Raw genomic sequence first — 15,574 nt, forward strand, 5'->3', positions numbered from 1 at the left:
TACAGTAATCACTGATCAGCACTGTATATGTGCTGATACAAGCTTGTTATGTAATCAGCTGACTCAGCGCTCTCCGGTGGAGTGCTTTCATTATCACACACACGCACTCTTATTTCTGTCATTGTGAGGACCACCACTGACATAATACTTTCGAGTCCGTTACCCAAATAATGATTTGAGTGACTTAACTTAATGCTTACATAACTGTAACTGTAATTTTAAAAATATCTATAATTGTATATAACATGGGATAATAAAACATTTCAACATTGATAAATTAGACAGATAAAAAACACAGTATCAACATATTTAGCTTGAATATTTTTTTATCTATTTGAATTGAAATTTAATAAATGAGTCCTAGAAACACTCGGATATATGAACTGAAGGCATTTGGGAGCAAATAAAGTGACAGAATATTTCCCAAAGTTAATAGGCACTGGTGACCGTTACTCTTTCCTACTATGCTAATCCTGGCTAGTTAGCCTCTAGAAAAGCTAATTTTATCATTATTTATTATTAATAAAAATATAATGTTATTCAAAGAGGGAAGAAGTCATAAACCAACACTAAACAGAGCTGTTAAATTAGCACCATCTTTACAGACTGAATATTAAAGTGATATACACTGTATTTGTGTTTACATTCACTTTAGGTATTTTCTAGTTAATTGTTGTTGCTTTTATAGCATATTATATAAAGTTTATACCAGTTATTGTCAGTTTATGGGTCAGCCGACTTAAGTTTATTTATGTTTTCCAGCAGATGTCGCTGTTCGCCAAGTTTCCGCAGGCACTTCCCTGCCGTTTCAGAACTGCAATATCCAGTGCGCAGCCGCAGTGAGTGAGCTGCATTGACTCACAAGAAATGCAGTGAGTTAGATCGGATGTATGGGTGATATTGTCTTCAAAATAAAACCCACAATGTAGTTGATCATGACCATACAACTTAAGATTTTTTTTTCAACGTTCAATTTATATTCATTACCATTGTCCTGTTGAGTGTTCTGATAGTATATTGGGTTTATTTGATGTAAAACTGTAAATATAACCAAAAGCATATATTCCATGTATATGCAGACATATTGCATAAACGTTAGATAAAACCAATAAATCAATGCCTTAATAATTTAATTCCAGTAATTGTGGAAAAGACAATTCAGGAATGCAAAATGAACACTGTCAGGACAGACAAAGCAAGCAACTGTCTGGGGCCCTTGACAGTCTATCTACCCTATAACATATTTCTCTGGTTTTGAATTACATCCTAGAATGGAGCCCCCAAGAACCTAGATTTTGACCTTGACTTGTGATGATAGATAGATAGATAGATAGATAGATAGATAGATAGATAGATAGATAGATAGATAGATACTGAATCAATACAATACAAATTAAAAAAAAAAAAAAACTTCCACCACTTTATTGTTCTGCAATGACCTTTTGTTTTGAAAGTTTCACGCCGGATGCAGCGCCACTCTCGCCCCTTTGACACTTGACGCTCCGCGCAGACGGTCAAGCCAGACGCGGCGGCGACAATCAAGGAGTGATGTGAACGCGCGGCACGGCACGGCTCGGCTCGCCTGTGGGAAGTCGGTGTCCCGCTGTTTGCCTGAACGCTAATAACCTCTCGCTCTCTCTGTCTTTCGCTCGGATATAGCCGACACACACGCACACACACGGAGTGGAGAGGCGCAACATGATGGCGACGTTGGGACCGGAGTCGGCTCGCCCTCCTTCCCAGCTCAGTTCCTCTCCGTCGATCCAGGCTCACATCGGCGGCGCCAACCTGCCCCCCAACCGGGGCTTGGAGCGGGCGCTGGAGGAGGCGGCGGCCAGCGGCGTCCTCAGCCTCAGCTCCCGAAAGCTCAAGGAGTTCCCACGGACAGCCGTCAACCACGACCTCAGCGACACGGTGGAAGCAGGTAGGCGGCTCTCTCGTTCACCTCTTCGGCACACTTGTGAGGATAAAACCCGGGGAAAGGGACGCCGGTGCTGGGCGGTAACGACCCCCTCCCCTCCCACGCTTTGACGCGTTACAGCGGCGTGGATCCTCTCCTGCACTCACTTTACAACGCTGGCATTTCCGTTACCCGGTGCTTGTCTCCAGCTGTATTCACGTGTAACGTTAAGCGTGTGTGTGTGAAAGCGTTGTTTGCATGTCCTCACTGATCAGTGATTTGTTGTCCTGCAGTGAAAGTGGGCACTGGATCTGAGAGTTCAGTGGGCCCTCTGTGGAAATCCCCACCACTTCCTTTTAATCCACGCGCAGCTGTAAACATGCACGGGGATCAAGGAGTACCCACGCAGCTCACTTACTTAGTGCTGCTGAAGTCACAAAAACACACTCAGTGTGCTGTTCTAATGCTGATATTGACTTTACATCACAATTAATGGTGAAAGGTGTGTTTTGGAAAAAAACACAGTCAAGGTGTCAAGAAATACACCTGAACCATCCAAGTTTCCGGGAGAGACAGAAACATGGAGGTAGAAAAACAATGAGAAAAATAAAAGCAGCTATGGAAACATCTTGGTCGTCTACTTTTATTGAATCAATTCTGAGTCAGGGGAAGCTTATTCTCTTCTTCTATCACACTTACGTCAGATTTGATGCTCTGCAGTGGGAGCTTTCGTTAATGCTGAAGCATTTTATTTATTTATTAATTTATTTATTTTTACTATATTTTGAACATAGTTTAGAGTCAGATGTGGAATATGTGCAGGTTCTTGTTGTTTTCATCTCGGAACGGTTGCTGCATTCACACTAATAGAATGTTCCATGAAAAATGTCTCATGGGTCCACCTGAGACCTTTTATCATGACCAGTTTCCATGTGGGACAGAAATGTGGAGTTAGCGAAACAGCTGGTTGTTCAAAAAGTGTAACGAAAATTGGATTGTGGAAATGTCATGGTGATCTTCTAATACTGAATCAGTCCAGAGTTGTCAGTAAAGTTGGGATCCACAGCTGGTTGCTTTGCTCAATACTAAGTGTCCTTTTTATAGTATATTTAGCCTAGGTTGCCTATGTGCAGATCTTAGTTGTGCTTTTCATCTTGCAACGGTTGCTGCATTTACATGGACACTAATTTTCCATCAAAAACATCTCATGGAACCCCCCTAGTCAGAACAGACTGGTCTGATCAGATTGGGAGGGGTGGTGTAAACCTTTAAAAATCCCTTCAATGGGATCTGATCTCCTAATAACCATGTAAACTCTCAATGTGCTGGTTTCTCTCTGGTTGGGATCAATCCATTCTCTCTGAGCATGTTTGCTCCACCTGGGGTATTTGAAAAGATAAACCAAGCTGGAATCCATGTAGACACTGAAGACCAGTCAGCATCGTGGTCATCTTTTTCTATTGAATCAACTCAGGATTTTCAGTCAAGTTGGAGAAACTACTTCTCCTTCTGTTATACTTCTGTCAGATTTGATATTCAACAGCTGGCAGCTTTCGTCAGTACTGAGGCGTCTGTTTCATTCCTGTATTTTGAACCTATTATGTGCAGGTTCATCTTTGCAGTTGCTGCATTTACATGGGCACTGGAGTTCTCCCAAGAATGTCTCATGTACCCACCTCAATCAGACCGGATTGATGTGATTAGACCAACTGTTGAATACATGTGTTCTTCAGTGTAGGAAACATCTTGATCGCCTCCTTCAACAGAATGTATTTAGTGCCGTCTGAGAAACTTCTTCTGTTATATGTCCAACCAGATTTGACCTTCCACAGCTGAGAAGAGCACTTTGCACATGACCAAAAGTGTCTGTTCTGGCTGATATTTTGTGATCCTCCTATGTTAAAGGTTGAACTGGAAGTCCTCATATGCACAGAGTCCTCTTCAGTGTGTCCTCCCGCATGTTATGGATCCATAAGTACAGATTTAGAGGTTTAAGCTGATTTGCTTTAATGTGCAGGAAGTGACTAAGCCACAGGCTGGTCACGTCATGTTAGCACCAGTATCACCCTTTAACAGGCTCAGTACTTTCACATATTTTCCACTCCATGCGGAAAGTCTTAGGTTTTACATGTCCCGCTCCTGAGAAACAGGAGAAGGTACAAAGTAGTCCAAGCAAAATCCATCTCCAGAGATTTCATTGGTTTATCCGAAGTAAGAGAGACACTGCTTCTAAAAATAGATGTGGTTTATATGTTCTTTTCCAAATCTGTTAGCAGCACAGGCTGAAATTCTGCCTCTGTGGATGAAGTCATTCCTCATCAGAGCAGCGTAAACAACTTGTTGTGGGTTACAGTTGGTCTCAAATCGGTGACGCTGCATCGTTGCACCTCACTCTTTTACTTCGTTTATGCTTGCCAAAAAAGAATGTGGCTTACGTAACCACAGTTGATCACGTTTACAGAAGGACACATGGCAGTATTAAGTAAAAGTCAAGTAATGACAGGTTTACCAGTTGTCATTTATCAGAGCTGCTGGATTTAGGATGATTGCTAATGCCTTTCCCCCTCATTTTGTGGTTTGTGCTTCTTTTAGCTTTGCTCAGGCCCCATCACAACACATATTTGGATTCATCCTAGTTGTTTAGCTATGGTGCTATATGTGCGTTAGTCCCAGGATCTGTAATGTGGGTCAGAGCTCATCTTAATTACTGATCTATGTGCTAAGATTTTGTCTGTAATCCAGAGTAGCACAGATTGCTGAGAGATCATAAGAGATGCTAATCAGGACTACAGCATCATCTTGATTGTCACTACTAATTGCATCCAGCATTGTATGTGTCTTTATAGCAATTTTTTATTTATTTATTTATTTTTTTAGATATGCTATTCTGTGCGACTCGTTATCCCTGAATTGTCGAGGACTGTAATGCGCCGAGCTGATTGCTTCATGATCTTACATGGATGTAGCATGTTGTATAGATGGCGGGATGTACAGGTGTGTAGAGAGCACTCTGATTCTCAGATCACTCTCGTCAGTCTAGCAAACCAGTTTGGAGGAAGAGACACGGAAGCGGTGAAAGTCAGAAAATGACAAAGTCAAAAGAGCGGAAAGTAGAATTGGATTAAATATTGTGGGAATACCACTAATCTCAAAGTCTGGTGACAGCATTAGTTTTAAGTGGAAAAAGGCAGAAATATCTCTAAATCAATAGGGATTTAGCAAACAGAAGGCTCTTCTCGTTTTATTTTTAATCATCATCTCATCTGAACTTTCGCGTACACAAATATTTTTACAAAGGTAAGGTCATTCCAAATGAGTAAAATGAAGACCAGCTAATCTGTTTGTTAATCTTCCTAGCTTCCTAGCCCCCAAGCTAATGCTAACTCTCAACTTTTTCTTTTTGAATATTGAATGAATAAAGGTTACTGCCATTTGCTGATATGAATTATTTCCTTTAATGCACATGGAATTTAGCTTTTGGTTCTAGTCTTTGCAGAAGTTCCACTTTTGGGCTGAAACACAGACTACACCACTGTTGGTCTTCATTGCCAGAAGTTCTTTGTTTGGTGCGTATTTATGGATCTTGCAACATTAGCATGACTCATTGAGGCACAAAATTCACAATAATGGAAATGGTCCAGCTTGGATTGTCATCCAGGTTCATCAGTTTCTGATGGAGTATTTGATTGGTTCAGATTTATTTATTTATTTCATGTGTTCTTTACTTTATATAAGGTCAGGTGTTGAGAGTTTGCGTGATGTTGCTGTTTGTTCAGCCTTACTATGAATCTGAATTTAACTTTGTCATCAGCAAATCACAGGAATAGTCTTTCATTTACCGAGCTTCTTGTGGCACTGATAGCAAACATGTTGCTACTGTTCCTTTGTCACGTGAATGAATGTTCTTCTGAATTGTATTTATTTGGTTGGATTTCCACACAATCACAAGGTGCCTCTTAACCAGCTGAGCATCAAGTCTGAACAAACAAGAGATGTCAGATGAAATCATTCTATGCTGACGATGAGCTTACAGGCTTGTTGTTGCATGTTCAGATGGCACCGGACAAAAGAACTAAAGAAATATGATAAACCTGCTAAGAACGCATTGGAATGAAACTCTCTCACAGTCGGCCGAGGGGTGATGGAGTCGTTTCTGATCACGCGGCGACTTCGATTAATCCCCATGAAGTGAAATTAGCTGAGAAAGAGCGGAGTGAGTCACCGTGATGGATGAGGTGGACGCACTCATGCTGCATAAAAATCAGCTCAAATGTGCACAGTGGCAGCTCACCCTGCCTGGTTTCATATCAGCAGCCACACAAGCCCAGACTTGTAGTGAAACACCACTGGAGCTGGTTTCCTCAAACCGTCCTCCCACTGACGCATTCTTGTAACCAAGAGGTGGGTTTTTGTTGGAAAAGAACCAGTGTTTGTAATGTTCATAGTTGTTCTGATGGGCGAAACTGAAAGGCAAAGACAACTATTTAGAAAGAGGGAAAAGTTTAACCCCTTTCTGTCATTGCTGGGTTTCAGATTACTTTATTTAATACTTCATAAATTCTCAAGCCAGCACAACAGAGTAATACTGGCTTTTGCTCGGAAATGAACATTTATATTTTATCTATTTTATCTTAGGAGTGGATTAGGGTGAGATGGGGGGTGTGCTTGGGGAATATGCATGTGAGTAGTATGCTGAGTGTTGTGTGTGTGTGTGTGTGTGTGTGTGCATGAATGAGGGTCTTGGCTATGGGAGGGTTAGGGGTGTTTGATTTTAATGTAAAGCACTTTGGGTTGCTTCTTTTATGTAAGGAAAATGCTATATAAATAAAGTTTGATCGCTATTAATCATTAATCATTTATTAACTGACCGGTGGAAAATGTCTGACCTCATTCATTCAGAAAAAAAAAAAAACACACAACCACTGTTATAAGTGATCATCTGAAAAGGAAAAAGGTTCCTTGAGTGATGTCTTTTCATTGGTAATCAGAGCCTTTTAAAATATTCTGTCCTTGTAGCTGTTAACTAACTGAATAATAAATAGAATAAATAGAATAAAATATTATTAAAATAAAATTATTGAACATGGGTGAACTATGTGCCTTTCTGTCGGTCCGATATCCGTATCGGATCATGACACCCCTAGTAGGTAAGTAGGTAGGTAGTTTCTTTTATCGCGCTACATTATCCTGTCTGAAGTACTATTAAACCTTATTGATGGTGCCGTTGTATATAGTCTATACATATCTGCAGAGCTCAGTTAATAAGGTCATGTTGAGTTCTGTTGTTTTCTATTAAATGACATTGTTGCTGTGGTTGTAGAGCATGTTTTTTGTCCTTGATGTCAGTTAATGCACCATGCGAGAGAAAGGAGTTAAGGTAGAGCTGAGAGATTTCCAAGCAAGAGCCACATATTAGAAGTGTCAGACTGATGGTATTTATGGTGTTGACGTGGTCCACGGACGACAGTGGCTCATGTTCAAGCTTTGGTTACTTTGCAGAAAGGCCTCCATAGCTTCTTTTGTGTAAGATGGTAAAAGAATGTAGATTTCATTGTTGCAAGCATTACTTTCTACTGTGATTTTATGTGTGACATCATCAACTAGTTGACGTTGACTTTTATCACAGATTAGTTAACTCTAATAAATCGTAAGTCATGCAACTCCCAGTAAGTAGCAACCCATGAGTCATCCAGAGTCAACAGCCATTAGAATGTCAGTGTTTATTTGGATAAATCAAATGCACTATGTTTACGAGGGCTGACTGGGGGATGCATGTGAAGACTTGATCTACTTAAAACTCTCCACTGGAGTCTCCATAGTTTAGTTTTATAGACTGTATGTACAGAAACGGGCTTCTTCCAATTCAGTCCAAGGAGTCTTTCTTAAATTCTTATGTAGAACACAAACCCAACAAGAACCTCCATTACTGGGGGAGAACATAAACTTTGTGACTCATGGGCGTGTTGTTGCAGCCTCTCTTTACATTTTTTAACCTGTGGAAATGAAACTGACCTTTTAAAAAAATCTCTCCGTGACGGCTTAATGTGATATCTTATTCTGTGCTGATGTTTTGAATGTCAGCGAGCTGTAGATGCTGGCGTCCACACCCCGGTATGCTCAGCAGAGAGAGATTAAACATTTGGATAATGGAGCACATTAACAGACTCCTGGAGTGCTTTGGTAAAGTTGATAGTGGTTGTAAACAGAAAGGTAGTAATGCTGCTGCTTGTTGTAAACGGTCAAGCCGGTGGTATTTGAGAAGCAGAAGAAGCCAGAGAAGATTTGTAAATACCAGGTATGAATGGGGTTATGTCCTAATAATGGACAGATTTAGTGATGGACCAGGACAGACGAGGTAGGCGTTAAACACTTTGAGTTGTTTGGGACTTTCTGTTTTCAGGGCTGATGGTATCACTTGCCTCAAGAAACAGAAATGTGAGAGAAGGTGATTTCCAAACCGGTCAGTCTTGCTTTCATATATTGTGGTATCAACAGACTGTTGGTGTTAAACCATGGCCGCGTGTTTGGTTTTGTCCTTTAGCTGCCAAGCTGTGAGGTTTTAATGGTAGCCTAGTTTAAAAGAATATTCTTTGTTTCATGGAGATCTTGTATCTTATAGACTTTAAACGTGGTGCCTGGTATTAATAATGATTCTCTTGAGAAAGGCTGGACTTACAGATGAGTCCAGGAAGAGACGGAAGCTCAAACTGATGATTATTTCCTATGTAGGACATTTATCAATTCATCTGTCATGGATTTTGCATACACACCAGTTTCCCACCATTTTTTGCTGTATTCAGATTTTGCAAAGCAGATATTTATTATAATATGCAAGGAAACCATCAGAGAATCGAATGAAGTTTCAGTGTTTTTGTCTCTGATTAAACATTTTCAAGATAACTGCTGATTAATGATCCTCTCTGCTTGTGTGCATTTCACTGTGGGGGTACCATCAGGTGTTGGAATACATTTGTTGTGTTGCTAACCTTAGCCATTATCATTTTTTTTCTTTTCAAATCTTGCATATACAACAAGTTTGGCCACCTTTTGATATCTGAGCCCGTTCCATACTATTGATGAGGAGCCTCAGAGATCTTTGCCTTCCTCACGACCTTCCACCTGACTTGTTTTTCTGCTCTGCACATTAGCGAGAAAGGTGAACTACGGCTGCAAGTGCGTCATACGCGCCTACATCATCAACTTGCATTTATCACATTTATCACGAGATGACAAATTCTCATCATGGGGATTGTTTTTGGTGGCATATCGTGTACGATAAGTTACCGCCCATTCCTGTCCGGACAGTTTTTTTTTTTAACAGAGACAACATTTATTTGAATCTTTAAATGTTCTCCATTAGTGCTTCATGATTAATCTAATCGCAGTTGCTATTAGGAGTTCTCTGATGAGCATTTCTGCAGCCAACCACTCATGATGACCGATTGCAGGAAAAGCTGTTGCCTGGTACAGATCACAGCATCTCGCTGAAGCTGCTTCAAAAAACTACTTATTTTGACTTTGACTCATTTATATGGAAGGAGTCTTTCCAACAGGGACACAAATCATTGTAATGTGATTTTTATGCCCCACGTCAGTCAGTGTGTTCACATTTGTAACAGCAGAACAAATATAACCCCTGATTTCCTTTAGCTATTAAATAAATTTGTTAAATTTGGTATTCATAAAAAGATATAAAACAAGTAAACAAAAATAAAACACAAGCATACACAACATGCAAGGAGCCAGGTGGTGGTACTTTCTCTGGGGACCCAGAGCTACTGCTACTGCTGAGGTCCACAATCCAGGACGTCACAAAGCAGACTATGTATCTTGGGCAGGGTAACGTCTCTCTCTAGGTATGCATCTGGAAATGATCTCATGATTCTTGCTTCATGCGAACGTCTTTTCTGATCTGCCCGTATAGAGGTCACTGCTCAGATTAATGAAGTGGAACATCCCAGTTGATCTGAGGACTCTTATTTGGATATTATGGTGTTGGCCTCCTGTTCAGTAACATACTTCCAAACTCAGCAACTCAACAACAACTCACTAAATGAAGTTATTACTTCTTCTGTTACTAGATTACTTTGTTACTACTTCTTCAAGTTGTACTTCTGTAATTATTATGTATTTCTTTTTCCATGCATACCGAGCATCTTCAGTACAAACATGTTTTTGATGAGGTGTTCGTAGTTTGTTGCGTTTATACTTGTACACTGGGGTTGTTTTGTTATTATTCCACTGAAATACTAGTTGGGTCAGATGTTTCTCTTTGTACTTTTAACTGGGTTTGATCATGTTGGAGTTAGAGCTAATAAATGTTGAACTTTACTTTTCCTGAAATCCCTGGAAGAGAGAAGATGACTGAGTAGATGGTGAGAGTTTTCTGTGCTTGTCCAGTCGCTAGGAGAGACAAGGAAATGCATATTAGAGTGGTTGCGGTCTGCGTTGCCGCAACCAATACTTACATGTGAAGGGAGATGGCTACGGCATAAATCTGGAGCAGAAGCATAGAGAAATAAATATAGGAAAGTCATCATCAGCTACAAGGAGAACAAGGAGTCCTGCAGCAGATATACTGAACACAAAAGTCCTGATCCCAGCATCAGGGAGTCAGTCTGGGATTACATAAAGATTATCTGGTAATTTATGGCGCATATAGACAGGGTCATTTCAGCCTCAAAGTGATGCTGTAGGAGGTCAGAATGAGACTTCTTCTTTTCTTTCTTGCCAGAAATAATTTACAGTGCAGCAGAGGAAGGGAGCAAGACATATTTGGAAGATGAATTAAGACCTGAACAGAATGCGTTTTTAATGTGTGTGGATGGATACATAATGTGCGCTCAAGCATGATTTACCTCCTAGCCTCACTTCCTCTACCTCACTGCTCTTCCTTCCTCTACATTTATACACACACACACACACACACACACACACACACACACACACACACAGAGGAAGCTGTGGATTTCCAGGAATGTGTTGGGTGAGAGGAGGGTCTATCCGCTCAATGTTCCCGCCACACCTGAACATAATGACAGCTGACACAGAAATACACACCCTCTCTCTCACACCTCACACACACCAACCTTCTTATATACACCAACCAGCCACAACATTATGAGGTAGTAAATGTAAACAACATTGACCATCTTGTGACAATTCAATCTTCTGTTGGGACTACTGTTTAGACATGTAGCACCCACCTAGACCAGACCAGACAACCCCACTCCTTGCCTTGGCCATGACAGTCATCCCCAGGAGGATGCAGCCTGACACACGCCCACACACACACACACACACACACACACACGCACAATGAGCAACTCAAAAAAACATGAAGAACAGCACAAGGTGTTGACCTCCAAATTCACTGGATCCCAAACTGATCAAGTATCTGGATCCACAGAGGCCCATAGGACCCAGAGGCCCCCACCAACAACATTGTGTTACCAGACACCACAGGACACCCTCAGATTCATCCATTCTCTGATGAGTCACAACTGTTTTGGAGGCACAAGGTGGTCATAATGTTATGCCTGACTGGTGTAAATCTTAGATGACAGCAGGACCCATAATTAGTGCACACTTTCATTGGCACCTATTGAACTCATCTAACCCTCATGACCTTTGACTTCATGAATTCTTGCTTTAACATCAGCCCTCACCTTGATCTTCACCTTAAACCTCTCTCTATTGATTAGCTCGCAGAGGGCTGTAAAGGGGAGGGCCAGCACCTCATGCATAGTGGATGAAGCAGTTAAAGAAGCAGTTAATGGAGCGGTTAATGGTTTTTTCTCTCAGAGGAACGAACAGTTACAGAGACGCCAGCCAGACAGAGGCAGAGCACAGTGAATAGAATCAAATGGGACAAGGTGAAGGTCGACTCCCGTCTGCCTGGATTAGTACAGAGACCTGCTTTATTGTGATGTCATGTGCAGTATAGAACAAAACCCACATAGTATTCTGATCGGTCATTGCAGTAGTCATGAAAAATATAAATCTGTTAATCAGTTGACGTCTGTTCGTCCGATTTTTAGCACCAGATTCGTCTTTGCTTCTTTTGTCTTTTGTGAAATCAAACCATTGATCTTTAGGTTTTTGACTCTCGAAACCATAAACCTGTTTATTCAATAATCAAACAAAAAACAAAAAAACAAACAAACAAAATCAATAAACGAAAACCACCTCATAAGAGCGTAACAGTGTTTTAGTGATATTTGCGAGTTTTTTTTTTAAATGTAGGTGTTTCTATTATCAGTTTTTTATTGCAATATTTGGGTTTTGCCCATTTCGGGTAAAGGAAACGCCGCAAATGATTCACATTACCAGATTTATTGTGTTACAACAAAAATAAGTCCGAAAATGATAACCCTACGGTCCATGTAAGGTTTTCCTGAAGTTGTGAAGAGTCATAAATCCGTGTTTCAGAGTCTGTTAAAATGGCCTCTGTCCACTAGCTTGGGCCAAATCAAAGCTTTTGAATTCATTTCATCAGTAAGTAAGAGACTACAGTGAGCAGAAGACAACCTGAAGGGCTTGTGACTGCCTCTATAGACACTGAAATGTCTCACTATAAAGGCCAAGATGGCCGTGCTCTGACCAGCACAGAGACAGGAAGTGACCGCTCCCCGCCTCATTGTTTTCTGGAGTCCAAAGCTCGGATCTCTTCCTGTCAGGGAAACCAAGGATCTGCCCTCCCCTCTACAAGAACCAGAGCTACAGCTGAACTGACCAACAGCAGGCGTCGCTGCCTCGTGGCTACCAAACAGTAGACAGTTTTTACGCAGTAGTAGAAGCCTGAAGTGCACTCTGCATCACATTTTGCACAAGACCAGAACAGCCATGCTACCAAGCCTCTCAGGGTAGACAGTTTATTGTAGTTTTGTAGGTTTGGCCAATACCCTGCCAAGTGTTTGTTTGAATACTGCCGCTCCAAACAGCTTCCAAGAACAACTTTGCACCTGATTCAGTACAGTGCAAATATCATTATAAATGTTTTTACTTTTTTGACACATGCACATCTGCATGTTTTCTGCTAATGCCTGATTTGAAAAATTAATGTCACAAGGAACCGTTTGGCGCAAAAAAGCAGAAATTAGCCTTAAATATTTTCTAATTCATGGGAAAAAGCTGCGGTTGGTGTTGATTTTGTATGCATTTGGTCAGAAACAAGTATTGGACACATGAGATAAGACAATCCTTCATTTATTCCATTGTGGGGAAATGATGCTCAAAGAAAATTCTGAAAGTTCAGGGTAATATGAACATATGAACCACATTTCACGGTAACATACCACACGTGGTTTTGGTAAAATTGTCTCCTAAACCACAGAGAACCAAACTCAGAAGCAGCCAGCATTCAGATCTGACTCTAAAACAAAGTGGTTGGAGAGGAGAACAAAATGCATCCCTTACATCCCATTTTTATTTCTGTCACTAATGGAGGTGAGTTCCCAAAAAGCAGCCACCAAAAACATACATGGGAAAATATTATCACTCCAAGTATCTGCTGGATAACAACTGAGCTAACTCCCATCTGCTGATGAAGCTTTGTATACTGCAGTTTAATGCTATTAATTGGATGTTGATGTAAGATTGATTCATCAAGCTAATGATCCCATGACATAAAAGACATCAGCCAAGACGAAACAACTATGTGATTTACAACACAAAAAAAAAAATGTTGATTAAAGATCTGTAGATCACACGAGGTCATGACTTTGCCATGGGACACATGATCACTGAGCTCAGCAGGAAGTGGTCTTTGCTCCTGATATGAGACACCAGTGAGTCAGACTGAGACTGCAGGCCGCCTCATCACTTTACACCCTCAGACCATGACAGTGATGTCAAACCTTGCATCATGTTGTTGAGCTCTCTTCTCTCAGCAGGTCTCCACTTTCACATTCAACTTTGTGTGTTTTTCACTGTGGCGCTGCAGCGATTGAGTTGATGTTTCCAAATGAGGACTTTTGTTGTTGTTTTTTGCTATGGTGACTTTCTGATCTGCCGCTGCACAGATCACATCATTGCTTTGAAATTGAAGCTGTACAAAAACATTACAGACCACAGAACAGACTCCAATGTAGTCATGTAAACCTTCATGTCCTCCTTCGTCACATGGATTCTTCAGACACCATAGATTTCCTGTGGAGGGGTTGTGAAGCTCAGTGTGATGTCTCTGGTTGTCGCCATCTTGGCGGTGCCTGACTCCTCCTCATATAGCCGAATTTCAAAAGGGGAAAGAGTTAAGAGTCAAGAATAGATCGCTAACTGTTGCTTGACTTGTGGAGGCCTACGACTGCTAAGTGTTAATTTTATAGTAGCACATTAAACTGAAAATGCTGGTTTGTTTATTATATACCATAGGCACGCCCCATCACCATTTGGCTTTCGGAGGACAGTGGCTTGACGGACCATAGTAACGGTTGTTTGGATATATGATTGGAGAATGACCATTTAGGGGCGGAGTTTTGCAAAATATCAATTATGTCGACGTGGTTTCCTTGCAGTGAATGTTTGGGGAATGTTGTGTTTGTCTCGTGTCAGAAAATTGTATCAGTCGCTCTTATTGGTTGTTGCCTCCGTCGCGTCGCATCAAAGTTGAGATAAGCTCCCCATGTAAGTCGTCCAATTTATGTCCCTTCACCACATCACTGCCAGTCTCTTCCTGTGTGTACACCTCTTTGATTATATGTGTTTGGACACAACAAACCATCTCATTCACTGGAGTCTGTTTTTTAACCTGACAATGACAAACTCTTCCGGCCTCACGCCTCCTGAGATCAGATCGGTTACAACAAGAAATCTTCTTTGGCTTTTCTGCCTATAATCCCATTTGATTAGTAATGTTTGATTGGACCTGCATTGCCTGAAGACTCATTGTTGTGTTGTCATATACACTCACTTACCAATTCATTGGGTGACTAGTGAAAAGGCTTCTAATATTTTACTTCTGCACTAATTTCCCCTTTTTGACTGTAGCAGCTTCAGAAAGGTGTTGATTCATCTGGATGCTCATTTTGGAGGTTGGCGTTTGTTGTGCTGTTAAACTGGATTGAATTAAGTAGTGTTGCCAATATAATAGAAACATTAGTAGCAACAGCAGCACACAATGCAAATAAACAGTACCATAAACATCAGCTTCCTCAGTTATTTTGAACTAATGCTGTACACCACAAACTTCATGAAGCTAAGATTTAGTGCAGGACGGTTAGATTAGAATATGTTTGTTTTCACTAGTGTACCTAATGAAATGGCAAGTGTGTGTGTGTAGTTCAACAGTTCTTATTACATTTAAATGAATAAACACAATAAAACCGTGACTAATGCACGTGCACATGCAATTAAACTAATTATTGTTGCTTGTTGTGTAATAAATGTACAACACGTGCACTTCAGCTAGGAAAACAAAATGAGATCATGTTTTACTGAATCTGGGTTGAACCGTCATTCGGTCGGTCTTGGCAGACTCTGAATCCCTTTGAATAAATAATCAGGAGCATTCTCTCATCTTTTCTAAATGTAGGCCAAATTCAACCCAAACCCCCCACACACATACACACAAACCTACACATCAATGTCTGCCACTTAAATCCTCCTGGTATTATACTGGCATCTAGACAAACACACACACACACACACACTTTCCATACTGCTCTCCTCGAGGCT

The 15,574-nt window shown here is 40.9% G+C and overlaps 1 protein-coding gene across 5 annotated transcripts in view; it reads left to right on the forward strand.

Moving 5' to 3' along the window:
* The first annotated feature begins 1,019 nt into the window (after positions 1-1,019).
* The window catches only part of lrch1 (leucine-rich repeats and calponin homology (CH) domain containing 1), an 81,235-nt gene continuing 66,680 nt past the window's right edge, over positions 1,020-15,574 (forward strand). The window contains exon 1 of one of the 5 annotated variants that reach the window (XM_047600086.1): positions 1,020-1,924. In XM_047600086.1, coding sequence (XP_047456042.1) covers positions 1,699-1,924 — 226 coding nt within the window. In that variant the 5' untranslated portion in view covers positions 1,020-1,698. The remainder of the gene's footprint in view (positions 1,925-15,574) is intronic. The other 4 variants (XM_047600085.1, XM_047600087.1, XM_047600088.1 and 1 more) reach the window with 4 other exon arrangements.

Source organism: Mugil cephalus, chromosome 12 (assembly GCF_022458985.1).
Source record: "Mugil cephalus isolate CIBA_MC_2020 chromosome 12, CIBA_Mcephalus_1.1, whole genome shotgun sequence".
Classification (NCBI taxonomy): Eukaryota; Metazoa; Chordata; class Actinopteri; order Mugiliformes; family Mugilidae; genus Mugil; species Mugil cephalus.